The sequence below is a fragment of the Hemiscyllium ocellatum genome, chromosome 28 (assembly GCF_020745735.1).
Source record: "Hemiscyllium ocellatum isolate sHemOce1 chromosome 28, sHemOce1.pat.X.cur, whole genome shotgun sequence".
NCBI classification, from domain to species: domain Eukaryota; kingdom Metazoa; phylum Chordata; class Chondrichthyes; order Orectolobiformes; family Hemiscylliidae; genus Hemiscyllium; species Hemiscyllium ocellatum.
In genome coordinates, this window is record NC_083428.1 from 31,631,894 (window position 1) to 31,645,153 (window position 13,260).

General features: G+C 41.1%; 1 protein-coding gene across 1 annotated transcript in view; it reads left to right on the forward strand.

The window, feature by feature from the left end:
* Positions 1 to 6,359, forward strand: part of grin3bb (glutamate receptor, ionotropic, N-methyl-D-aspartate 3Bb) — a 74,743-nt gene extending 68,384 nt beyond the window's left edge. Inside the window, exons 5-9 of the mRNA XM_060846596.1 lie at positions 414 to 529; positions 1,947 to 2,098; positions 2,741 to 2,905; positions 3,672 to 3,739; positions 5,889 to 6,359. Coding sequence (XP_060702579.1) covers positions 414 to 529; positions 1,947 to 2,098; positions 2,741 to 2,905; positions 3,672 to 3,739; positions 5,889 to 6,285 — 898 coding nt within the window. The 3' untranslated portion in view covers positions 6,286 to 6,359. The remainder of the gene's footprint in view (positions 1 to 413; positions 530 to 1,946; positions 2,099 to 2,740; positions 2,906 to 3,671; positions 3,740 to 5,888) is intronic.
* Positions 6,360 to 13,260: the final 6,901 nt, after the last annotated feature.

A 13,260-nucleotide genomic window follows, 5' to 3' on the forward strand; every position in this document is an offset into this window, starting at 1 on the left:
CTGCTGAAGAATTCTCTGTAGCTTCTATACATTTCTGCTCGATTGTTTTTCAAAATCCTTTGTAGAAATATGGTTAGAAAATTTATTGCAGTTTGTATCAAGTATTGTTTTTAAATAAAGAGATATGCATAAAAAGAGAACCTTGGTTTAATGACCTTTCCAAATGAATGCACTTGTAACAATGCAGTACTACTTCAATATTGCATTGAAATCTTAACCTAGGGGATTGTGTTTGAATCTGTATTACTGTATATTTAGATGTAGTGGTGAGAGAACTATGAACTGTACCGTGCTAAGAACTTCAGAGACAAACAGTTGCAGCAGTTGAGATGAGACATCCTGGTAGAGATAAAACTTTCTGTTCTGTAAAAGATAGAGATCTCACTTTTAATTACAATTACTTTGAATTGCAGGAGTGATCCATCAAAACTGGACGCATTTATCATGGACAAGGCTTTGTTGGATTATGAAGTGTCAATTGATGCTGACTGTAAGCTGATAACAGTGGGGAAGCCATTTGCCATCGAAGGTAAGAAACTACTGTTCTGAGTTGTACAAAGTTAAAAATTACACAACACCAGGTTATAGTCCGACAGGTTTATTTAGAAGCACTAGCTTTTGGAGCGCTGCTCCTTCATCAGGTGGTTGTGGAGTATAAGATCATAAGACACAAGAATTTATAGCAAAGGTTTACAGTGTGATGTAACTGGAATTATATATTGAAAAAGACTTGAATTGTTGTTAAGTCTCTCATCTTTTAGAATGACCATGTTGGTTTTAATTCTTTCATAGATAAATTCCTGAACTTTTTTGAAGTTACATTCTCAGGTGAACTTTAACATAGGTGCCATGTCGGCCCACATCATGCATTGAAGGTGTGACGTGCCCTGTGTGAGTTGTATACAAGTCAGACAAAAACTCAGAAAAATTAAAAGCAGCATTGTGTCACATTCTGAATTCTTATAAAATTAGAATCAAATGCAGAGATCTTCCTTGATAGTGCTTTATTTGCATCCTTTCTCCAACCCAGTGCTCCAGTTTCCTCCCACAGTCCAAAGATGTGCAGGTTAGGTGGATTGGCCATGGGAAATTGCTCACAGTGTTCAGAATATACAGGCTACATGGATTAACCATGGGAAATGCAGGGTTGTGGGTGGGGGGTGCACTGGGTGGGATGCTCTTCGAAGGGTCAGTGTGGACTCGACAGGCTGAATGGCCTACTTCCACACTATAGGGATTATATGATTCTAAAAGCCACAGCTTTCAGCTAGGGCCTAAAATGTACATTTTACCTTGTATCAGATTAGGCATTCTCCCTCAGACTTTACAGCAGCACAGTATTTCCTGTTTATTTATATTACGAATGCACAATGTGATACCTAATCTTAGATATCAAACAACTGTCAAATAAATCATAAAACTAATAAATAACTTCATTTTTCTAATGTTCGTTTGACTTGATTGGTAATGCGTGCTCCTCTGATGTCAAGAGCTTGTACATTCAAGCTCATTTACAGAATTTCAGCACATAACCGATATAGACACTTCAACATGGTACTGAAGGAGAGCAGCATCATCAAAAATCCATTTTTTGCATGAGATTTATACCAAGGGCATATCTTTCTCTTCAGGGAGATGTTAGGAATCCCATGGCACTACTTGAGGGAGCACAGTGAATGATGCCAGTGCCCTGGCCTTATCATCTATCTATTTGAATAATTAGCCAGAATCATGGCTCTTTGCACTACTGATTATACATCTCAGATTACCAGCCTGTGCTAAGATGATCATCGCTCTGCCAGCAACTGATTTTCATAAGTCAGTGCTTTAAAATTTGGACAACGGTTCAGGTTCCTGAGAAACGCCTGCCTGTTTTGTTAACCTCTTGAGGATTCACTGCTGTTGGTGAAGATCTAAGCTAAAATATTTTTCTTTTGTCTTTATAGGGTATGGAATAGGCTTGCCGCAGAACATAGGGTTAAATTCCAACATTTCTGAATTGATCAGTCGCTACAAATCTGATGGATTCATGGATATGCTGCATGACAAGTGGTACAAGATGGTCCCATGTGGAAAACGAACGTTTGAGGTGACAGAGGTGAGAAACATGAAGCCTATTTGTTCCCAGCCTTATCTAATATCATTAGCTAAAAAATATTCACAAAATCTGACCTTACTGTCAATGCATTTGGGGGGGACTTTGCATCTGTAAGTGTCATCAGAGCCAATATTACACTGTTACAGCCTCCAATTAGTTTCGTAGGTGATGCCATTCTCTCTACCCCATCTGAAGTTCATTCCATGTTTTGTTCATTCCAGTCAGGAACAGCTTCCTGAACATCAGTTCTACATCTTGATGGTGAACTTGTGTTATCCTGTTCTATCAAACCTATTTAGTTTGAAGTAACTTTTAGTACATGCCTTTTTCATTGCTTTTTGTGTTTCATATGCCTCATTAAGGTCACCTCTCAGTCACCTCTGCAGTGATTATGTAGATAAAATGAGTCAGCTACTGATTTGCAATCAAGTCAGGAGACTCGCATTCCCTGGATGCTGACAGCAGCTAGTATGTCTCATGGAACACAGAACTGTGAATGTAGTGATGAATGTCCTCTTGTCACTCTGGTGCAATACATCTGAGACCACGAGAAGCTGATGTCTGTTCCAACACACAGTCTCGCACTGACTTCTCCCTAACTCTCTTTTCTGAGACTAAAATTTGAAATATGTTTTTTTGCAGACATTACAAATGGGCATTAAACATTTCTCAGGGCTGTTTGTTTTGCTGTGCCTGGGCTTCGCTGGCTCTTTACTGACGACTGTTGGGGAACAGATCGTCTACAGACTGGTCCTGCCAAGGATTCGGAAACGGAAAAGGTTTAAGTATTGGCTCCACACAAGCCAGGTGAGACTTTTCATACCAACACTTTGCTCTTTACAACTTGGAAAATCAAATTGAAAATCGTCCATCTCTGAACTTTATTCACTCTCAGCCTTTTAATACAAAGAAACATATCATGCACATCCAAAACTAAACCTTCATTCGGTCAACTCACATGATGGTAGGTGAATTCCCCATTAATACTCACCAGCTGAATACTGTTAAATTACTGAATGCAATTTACACAGTCCAAAGTGAGGAAAGCATTGAATAATTTAGCATCAATGCAGTAGCAGATGGTATGTGGATCCTCGTGTCGTTGAATTGTGATTATAATCAGAAGACTCTGAGCGATGATCACCTTATGTTGTCCTATGTATGCTGAAATGAAGCAGCATAAAAGGAATCTTGGGAGCAGTTTGCTCACCAACCCATGTCTCATTGTGTAACTGATCCTCCAGACCATGAATGCTCCAGGTGCTGGAGAATCGGCAGCGTCTGCTGAAATACCTGATCACAGCTAGACTTACAGTGGTATTCCCAATATCCCAGTATCACTGTATTCCAGAAAATGAATACATGGAGTCACTGACTGGAGTCTGCATCAGGCTTTGCTGTCCTGACTGCACAGTCCTCTCACTCACTGCCCAGCCACACTCAGAAACGACACACCACTTTTCAAGTTGTTTTCTAACTTTGTCTGTCACCTGATTGTTGGTCTTTTATTTATGACCAAGTGCAGTAAATTCTGTTGTCTCGAGTGATAACAGATCATCATTCCTTTTTGTAGAAAATCCATCGCGTTTTAAATATGAACTTTGAAGAGCAGAAAATTCAGAAAGTGAAGACAGATAAAAGGTGAGGCTTTTATATGAATATTAAATAATTAGAAATAACTGCTCTAAGGGCAGTATTGGTCAAGGAATAATATAAAATACAGAGTTAATATTGATAATAAATTAAAATCAAGTCCCAATCCCTGACCCCAACCACTTATTTGGCATTTTTTATCCGTAGGATTCAAAATCAAGATTCTGTTATTCAGAGATACATAGAAGATTGGAATTACTTTTTAAAATGGGAAGGAAATATGATGCAGAGTTTGCAGAGGTGGAGGTGATATCAAAGTCAACAGCAATTTGATTTGCTGAGGAACACAGAACTAGGACCTATGGAGCAGTAATTGGCCATTCAGCCCCTCACATTCCACTATTCTATGATGATTTATATTATAGCTCCAATAGGCAAAAGTGAGGACTGCAGATGCTGGAGTTTAGAGTGTTGGAAATAGCAGGTCAGGCAGCATCCAAAAAGCAGGAAAATCAATGTTTCGGACAAAAGCCCTTCATCAGGAATGAAGGCAGGGAGCCTCCGGGGTGGAGATATAAATGGAAGGGGGGATGGGTCTGGGGAGAAAGTAGCCAAGAGTACAATAGGTGGATGGGGGTGGGGATGAAGGTGATAGGTCAGAGAGGAAGGTGGAGCAGATAGGTGAGAAGGAAGATTGGCAGGTAGGACAGGTCATGAGGATGGTACTGAGCTGGAAGTTTGAAACTAAAGTAAGATTGGGTGAGGGGAAATGAGGAAGCTGCACTTTTCCAGCACTTCTCTAAGATAGACTCTTATAGCTCCAATAACCTGCCTTGGCTCCATATTGTTTAATAACCTTGGCTATTGTAAATCTGCTTGCGTTAGGTTTCAATTTAGTAACTGAGTTCATATCTGCTGCTATTTTTTGGCGAGTGGTGCTGTTTCCCAACCCAATGGGCAGCACGGTGGCACAGTGGTGAGCACAGCGCCAGAGACCCGAGTTCAATTCCCGCCTCAGGCGACTCTCTGTGTGGAGTTTGCACATTCTCCCCGTGCCTGCGTGGGTTTCCTCCGGGTGCTCCGGTTTCCTCCCACAATCCAAAAATGTGCAGGTTAGGTGAATTGGCCATGCTAAATTGCCTGTAGTGTTAGGTGGAGGGGTAAATGTAGGGGAATGGGTCTGGGTGAGTTGTGCCTCAGCGGGTCGGTGTGGACTTGTTGGGCCGAAGGGCCTGTTTCCACACTGTAAGTAATCTAATCTAATCTAATGCTCTTTCCTGAATAGTCGAAAAGTGTGGAGCTGGAAAAGCAGAGCGGGTGAGTCGATGATTTGAGTATAAACCCCTCATCAGGAAGCTCTTCATCTTCTCCTGCTCCTCAGATGCTGCCTGACCAGCTGTGTTTTTCCAGCTTCACACTTTTCGACTCTGATCTCCAGCGTCTGCAGTCCTCACTTTCTCCTCTTTCCTGAATAATCCAACCCCAACTTTAAAGATTATATACCCTTGTTCTTAATTGCCTGCCTATGGAAAATGTTTGTCTCTGTTGACCCTGTGAATTCCTTTCAAAATCCTGAAACTTCAATCAAATTATCATTTAGCCTTCTATGTTCCATGAAATATAGATCTAGTTTCCATAATCTCCCCTCATAACTCACCACTTGGCAATCCTGTTTACATTCTGCTGAATCTATTCTGCACTCCTTTCAAGATCATTGAATCCTTTTTAATCTGTGGTGTCCAGAAACGTAGACAGTATTCCAAATGTAGCCACATTGGGCTTTGTGCTAGAGAGGATATGGTGAATTATTGGACAAAGCCAGATGTTCAGCAAAAGCAGCCAAAGTTGTAACAGTTTACACCCATGGAAAAGCATTTGGATTCACACCTGATGACCAAGAAGAAACAGGAGGATATTGGGATAGATTAAACATTCCACGAGATACCATTGGAGATGGGACAGATTGCAATGTTATTGCTAGAGAGCAGATTAAGTGATATAGCATAGAGGTTGCCTTGATAATGTTTTGGCTGTTGGGCCTGATTTAGCAAATAGTGCTCAAAGTGCTGACACCTGAAAGAAATAATGTAGTTATCTCAGATGTTCTGCATGACTTAAGAGCTGAGCAATGAGTTACCCTTTAGCAAAGCTGAATGGAGATGTAGGAAAGGCATGGTAATAGCTTTGTGTTTCACAGATGCACCTTGCAGAAGATCCAGAAGGTGCCACCCACTACGGTGCGAGTGACTTCCCAGGCAAGGTGGAACAATGTGAGAAGGGCAGTGGTCAAGGGCAACAGGAGGACCCAGTCTGAGCTTCAGGCCTGTCCACGGGATCCTTACATGGTCAAATCAGAAAAGGAACCACCTGGGGTGATCTGTGAGAACGGCGGGATTGAGCACTATCAGCAGGGTGAGAAGAACGTACGTGACATTGAACTAAAAGAATTGGAGCAAAGGATACAGGTGATCAAAGAACAGCTGCGAATTGCCATGAACAAGAGGGATGAATTAGCTGCTTGCATTGATCTGCCTAAAGACAGTCACCAAACTCCCACAGACACTGGCAGTAAAGAAAATCATGACAAGAGGTGATGGTGGCCGTGAGTTTACACATAAGTGGACCTTTTGATTGAAAAAAAAATTGGCTGCAACCTTTCAGAGATCTTCACCTGACCATTTGGAATTCCATAAAGCACATTTCAGAGCACTTTTGCTGCATGAGCATCACTTGCAAGCTGATTTAAATAGAAGTTGACACTAACTGATGCAGTTATTTTTTAACTATCACAGAAAAATTCAGGTGCTTTCGCTGAACCTGAAACAGCCAATTCCAGGATGTTTAATAATAAAAATCTTAAGCCTATGTATATAAAATCTGCATAATATTGTGACAGAATCTGAGGAAACCTACTTCACCAGCATCAGAATAGAAAGGTTTGGAGGGTGGTGGGCAGGGATAGAAAGACTATTTTGAAACTGCAATATATAAAATGTGTCGATTTGCTGCTAGTCTCAGACAATCGTCGTTGCTACTTACAACATTTCAGGTAATTGATATGTTTTTCTTTGCTATTAATAGTTGATATGCTTGGTTGCAATAGACATTAAAAAGAAACCACCTTTGACTTGAATTGCTCCAACATTAGCAGGACTATTGTTTAAAAATCACAACACTGAGTGCTCGGACTTTCTCATCACAGGTTTTTTGAAACCAAAACTCTTCACCTTCTTTGATATTGCTTTCCATACACATATACAGTAGCAAACTTAATATGGTCGATCATTAATTGCTGATATCTCTTTATTGTCTCCCATCTCTTTAAACAAACTGTTCACCTAGCTGTCGCAAGCTAAAACAAAAGTAGGCTCTGTTAATAAGGAATGATAAGTGAAGAGAAACTATCTTGGCTCAGAGAACCAAAACATAGAGTTAGTTTGGATGGAAATATGAAATAAAAAAGGATTATAATGCAATAGAATTTCACATCCAGTTTGAGGGTGGGAAATCTGAGTCTGAATTTATTGTCTTAAACATAAATAAAGGCACGTAAAGAGTAGACTTGCCTAAAGTGGGATGAAAAATATGTGAAAAGATGCTAAGGAAACAGGGGCAAATAGTTAAGAAAATATTTCATAATTGTTAACAAAATATATTACAGTGTGAAGGAAAAGTGCTATGAGAAGGATGCAGTATCTGTGCTAACTATAGGAAGTCAAGCATAAACTTGAATAATATATATTCAGCACTAAAAATCTTAGCTTTCTCAAAAATTTTAGAAACAAGCTGAAAATGACTTTAAAAAGACCCAGATTGGAAATTGGGGAACAGCTAGCAAAAAAATATAAAAACAAGTATATAAAAGAAAGAGACAAGTGTAACATTTATTACCTCCCCTCCTTTATCAGCATTCTGCAGGAATCATTCCCTCCAGGATTCCTCAGTTCATTGAATCATAAAATAGAGTCATAGAATCCCTACAGTGGGCAGACAGGTGATTTGGCTCCTTGAGTCCACACTGACCCTCCAAAGAGCATCCATTTAGACCCAACCACCAACATTATACACGTAACCCTGATTTCTCATGGCTAATCCACCTTTTCTGCACATCTGTAGACACTCTGGGTAAGAGGGCATGGCCAATCTGCACACCTTTGGATTGTGGGAGGAAACCCATTCAGACATGGGGAGAATGTGCAAGCTCCACACAAATAATCGCCCCTGGCTGGAATCAAAACCAGGTCCCTGGTAATGTGAGGTAGTATGCTAACCAATAAGCCACTGTGCTGCCCCATTCTTCCTCCACTCCCCATACCTTCAATGGCACCATCCCATGAAGTCAGAAAGTGTAATACCTGCCCGTTTACTTCATCCCTCCTCACTATCCAAGGCCCTGGACATACTTTCCAGGTGAAGTAGTGATTTATTTGCTGTATTTATTTACAGTTAGTCTCCCCTACATTGGGGAGATAAAACACAGACTGAGTGACTGCTTTGCAGAACTTCTATGTTCTGTTGGTAAAATGAACTTCCAACTGTCTGCCACTTCAACACCCCACAGTGTTCCCTTGCCAACATCTTTGTCTCAGGTCTGCTGCAGTGTTCCAGTGAGGCTCAGCCAAGCTCAAAAAACATCTCATTTTCCACTTTGAGTGAACAACATGGTAGAGAAAGTTGAGATTCTGCAGAGAGAATGTAGGAAACTAGGTAGGACGTTAAAAAATAGGCCCTCGACTGAAGGAGATTATCTCTGAGTGCAACAGGATCTTGATCAGATGGGCCTATGAGCTGGGGGGTGGCTGATGGAATTTAAATAAATGTGAGGTGTTGCATTTTGATAAAGCAAACCAGGGCAGGACTTATACAGTTCATGGTAGGGGCTTGGGGAGTTCTGCCGAACAAAGAGATCTAGGGGTGCAGATGCATCGTTCCTTGAAAGTGAAGTCACAGGTAGACAAGGTGGTGAAGAAGGTGATTGACACATTTTCCTTCATTGGTCAGGGCATTGAGTACAGGAGTTGGGATGTCATGTTGTGGCTGTACAGCACATTGCTCACAGAGTCATAGAATCATAGAGATATACAGCACAGAAACAGACCCTTCCATCCAACTTGTCCACGCCAACCAGAGATCCTGACTTAATCTAGTCCTATATGCTAGCATTTGACCCATATTCCTCTAAATCCTTCCTATTCAAATATCCATCCAAATGTCTTTTAAATTTTGTAATTGTACTAAACCCCACCACTTCCTCTGGCAGCTCATTTCATACATACACCACCTTCTGCATGAAAAAGTTGCCCTTTAGGTCCCTTTTAAATCTTTCCCCTCTCACTCTAAAACTATGCCTTCTAGTCTGGAATCCACCACCCCAGGGAAAAAGACCTGGTCTATTTACCCTATCCATTCCCCTCATGATTTTATAAACCTCTATGAGATCACCCCTCAGCCTCCAACACTCTAAGGAAAACAGCCCCAGCCTGTTCAGCCTCTCCCCATAGCTCAAACCACTTTTGGAGTACTACATACAAACCCAGTTGCCTTTATATAGGAAGGACGTTTTTAAACTTGAGAGGGTGCAGAAAAGAGTTAGAAAGATGTTGCCAGGATGGGAGCATGAGCTATAGAGATAGACCAAATTGGTTGATGCTTCTATCCCTCAAGAATCGGATATTTCCACATCTGAAAGAAATTTGCGTGTACTTCCACACACATCAGCTACTGCATCCCTTGCACCGGATATGGTCTCCTCTACATCAGGGAGACAGGACGCCAACTTGTGGATCGTCTCAGAAAACATCTCTGGGGCACCCGCACCAACCAACCTCACCATCCCATGGCTGAACACTTCAACTGCCCCTCCCACTCTGCTAAGGACATGCAGATCCTGGGCCTCCTCCATCGCTAAACACTAACCACTTGACACCTGTAGGAAGATTGCCTCATCTTCTGCCTTGGAGCCCTCCAATCACACAGGATCAATGTGTATTTCACCAGTTTCTCCATTTCCCCTTCCCCCATCTTACCCCAGTTCCAACCTTCCAACTCCGCACCATCCTCTTGAATGGTCCTACCCGTCTATTTAGTTTCCTAACTATTTGCTCCACCCTCCTCTCCAACCTATCACTTTCACCCCAACCTTCATCTACCTATCACATTCCCAACTACCTTCCCCCCTCCCCCCCCCCCCAGCCCCACCTCCCTTCCCATTTATCTCTCGGCCTTCTTGGCCCATAAGCCTCATTCTTGATGAAGGGCTTATGCCTGAAACATCGATTCTCCTGCTCCTCAGATGCTGCCTGACTGACTGTGCTTTTCCAGCACCATACTCTTCAACTCCACTCCCACACCTGGTCCAGTCATGACATGGGTTGTGTTAAACCAACCCATTTTGACCCACTCTCAGGCCTATTATGACATTACATGAGTTGCTTTAAGCACAACTTACTCGTTCTCTCTTACTCTCAGCTCTCATTATCACTTATTCAGCTTTCCTTCTGTCCTGGTCTACTACCAATAATCCCCTTGTCTGCCTACCCCTTTTGTAGTTCTTTCTCTCACTCTCTCTAGGCCCCTTCTCCACCTAACTCTCACCTCTTTCCCTCCCATTTGCAACCTCGTATTCAGCGTAATTACCATTTTTACCTAGCAACTAACAGTTCTGATGAGGAGTAATTGACTCAAAAAGATAATTCTGCTTTCTCCCCACTGATTCTGCCAGACCTGGAGTCATAGAATCATAGAGTCATAGAATCATACAGCATGGGACAGAACCTTAGGTTCAATCTGTCCACATTGTCCAGACATCCCAAACTGACTAAGTCCCTTTTACCTGCATTTGGACCATATCCCTCTGAATCCTTCTTATTTATATACCCATCCAGATACCTTTTCAATGATGTAATTGTGTCAGTCTCTACCACTTACTCTGGCAGCTTGTTCCAGTCATGCACCACCTTCCCTCTGCTTGAAAATGTTCCTCCCAGATCCTTTTTAAATTCTTTCCTAAATCTGTGCTGTCTAGTTTTGGACTTCCATCACCTAGGACAAAGACCTTGGCTATTCATCCTATCCTTGTCCCTCATGATTTTATGTACTTCTGTAAGGTCACCTTTCAGTCCCGATGCTCCAGGGAAAGAGGCCCCAGTGTGTTCAGCTCCTCCCCGTAGCTCAAACCCTCCACTCCCTTCAACAGCCTTGTAAATCTTTTCTGGACCCTTTCAAATTTAACAATATCCTTCCTATAGAATGGCAAGCGTCTGGTGGTGAGGGAGCGGTGGTGAAGGAGGCCCAGGACCTCCATGTCCTTGGCAGAGTGGGAGGGGGGTTGAAATGTTGGGCCACGGGGCGGTGTGGTTGATTAATGCGGGTGTATCGGAGATGTTCCCTAAAGCGCTCTGCTAGGAGGCGTCCAGTCTCCCCAATGTAGTGGAGACTGCAGCACCCTCGAGTCTTACAGAAAATAACTTCTGATGTAGTGAATTTATTGACTGCAATCTTCCAGAATACCCTATTCAAGAAATGAGGGAGACAGAAGACAAGAGCTAAAGACTAGTTAATACAGCTTCTGCCATTGGGAAAACAATAGAATCCATTACTACAGAGGTAGTAACAGCTCATTTGGAAAATCAAAAACAAAATCAGACAGAGTCAACATGGATCTTTGAAAGGGATATTGTGTTTGACATACTTATGAGAGTTCTTTGAAGGTATCATGGAGTGAGTGAGAATAAATGGGGAACCAACAGTCATTTTAAAATTCTCCAAATTGCTCAAGCCTCTGTTTGGGTTCATGGTAAGACAAAAATTGATAGACAGCAATTTTGATGTGACAAGTTAAAATAATTTGTTAAGTAATAAAGCAATACTTAACAACTAGATGATACTTTAGAAGTCACACTGATCTCTAATCTTTGGGTCTACTCAGACATATGTCGACACTGGCTCTGGTCTGATCTGACTTCTTTATTCTCTTTCTGCCCTTATCTCGTCCAAATTATTTTTATTTGTGAATCTGTACATCTATAAATTGGACTATTTTGGAGAGATATTTTAATCCTTTCTTAGCTCTGGTATCCAACATTCTCTTACCATATTTGGCAGAAGCAATTGATTCACAAGTTTCATAATAAAACGAAGATTGTGGGAGAAGTCATTGCTGTTTGAAAAAAAATGCCTTAAGATTCTTCACGTCCTTTGAAAAATAACACTGCTATTAATGCAGAACATTCATCTCAGCCCAGATTAGAGATTGCAGTTCTATATTGAAACTTAGAATCTTTGGTCTATTGACTCAATGACAGGAATGCTGTTAATTGAGACAAGCTGACATTTAGGGATATATTTAGTATTCAATTCTCCCAGGAGATCTGCTGTTTTCAAGGGTGACACAAATAGGAGAATTAGTTATCTCCAACTCATTGTGAAGGCACTATTACATATGTATTTTTGTGAATTATCATGAGAAACCAGTTCTAATGAGTTTGCCGCTATGCAGCACTTTCCTCCACATGTGATATTATGAATAGATGCCATATGGATTTCATTCCCTTTTGCCTTCACTGAGGTCAATGGGCTGACCATCTTTTTTTGTAGTAAATCCTACGCATTGTTCATTTTGAAAACATCAAATTATTTTACCCCCGTTTGTGACTTCTGTCCACCAGAAATAACTTTTTGGTGATAAATTGTTTTTATGCAAAAAGTGTCACTTTTCCATACCAATCTTTGTTTAATTATACTCAGAAACCAACAACAATTGAGACTGGTAATTTGCTAAACAACTGAATCAATATGCAACAACTATATCATTTATATCCTTTAGACACTTTGTTAAATTTGCATGGCAATTTATTCTTAAAAGTGCATCATTTTGCATTACATGTGAAACCTTAAAGCTGACATTATGGACTCAATGTGATCTGAACTGCTTTTGAGTAATGTAGTTTGGTCTTACTGAGAGAGGACATGCTATAAGCGAAGTAAATAAGCTGTGCTATTTTATCAGCTTTTCTTGATTAAGTAGCCCTGTATCAAAGCATATTTTTACTATTTGAATTTAGGTACAGAGGAACAGGAGTGGACAATTCAGCCCACTGTGTCTGCTCCACTTGTCAATTGGATCATGGCTGATCATCTAACTCAATGGCACTTGCTTGCACTATTTCCATATTCCTTGATGTTATTAGTCTTCAGAACCTCATCAATAATGTCATGAGCTTCCACAGCCTTGGGTAGATAGTTCCAAACGTCATCACCCACTGGGTGAAAAAATTCCTCCTTATCTCAGTTTTAAATGTGCAATCCTTATCCTGAGATGATGTCCTCTGGTTTTAGACTCACTAGCCAAGGAAAATATCCTAAAGTTTCAATGAGACTACCTCTCATTCTTCAGTCTAGAGAAAATACAAACTCAGTTACCTCAGTGTCCACTCATAAGACAATCCACCATCTCAGGGATTAAACTGGTGAACCTGTGTTGCACTCCCTGTGTTGAAAGTACATCCTTCCTTAGACAAAGGACCAAAGTCAAATACAATAGGTGTATAGGTGAGATCTCACCAAGACTG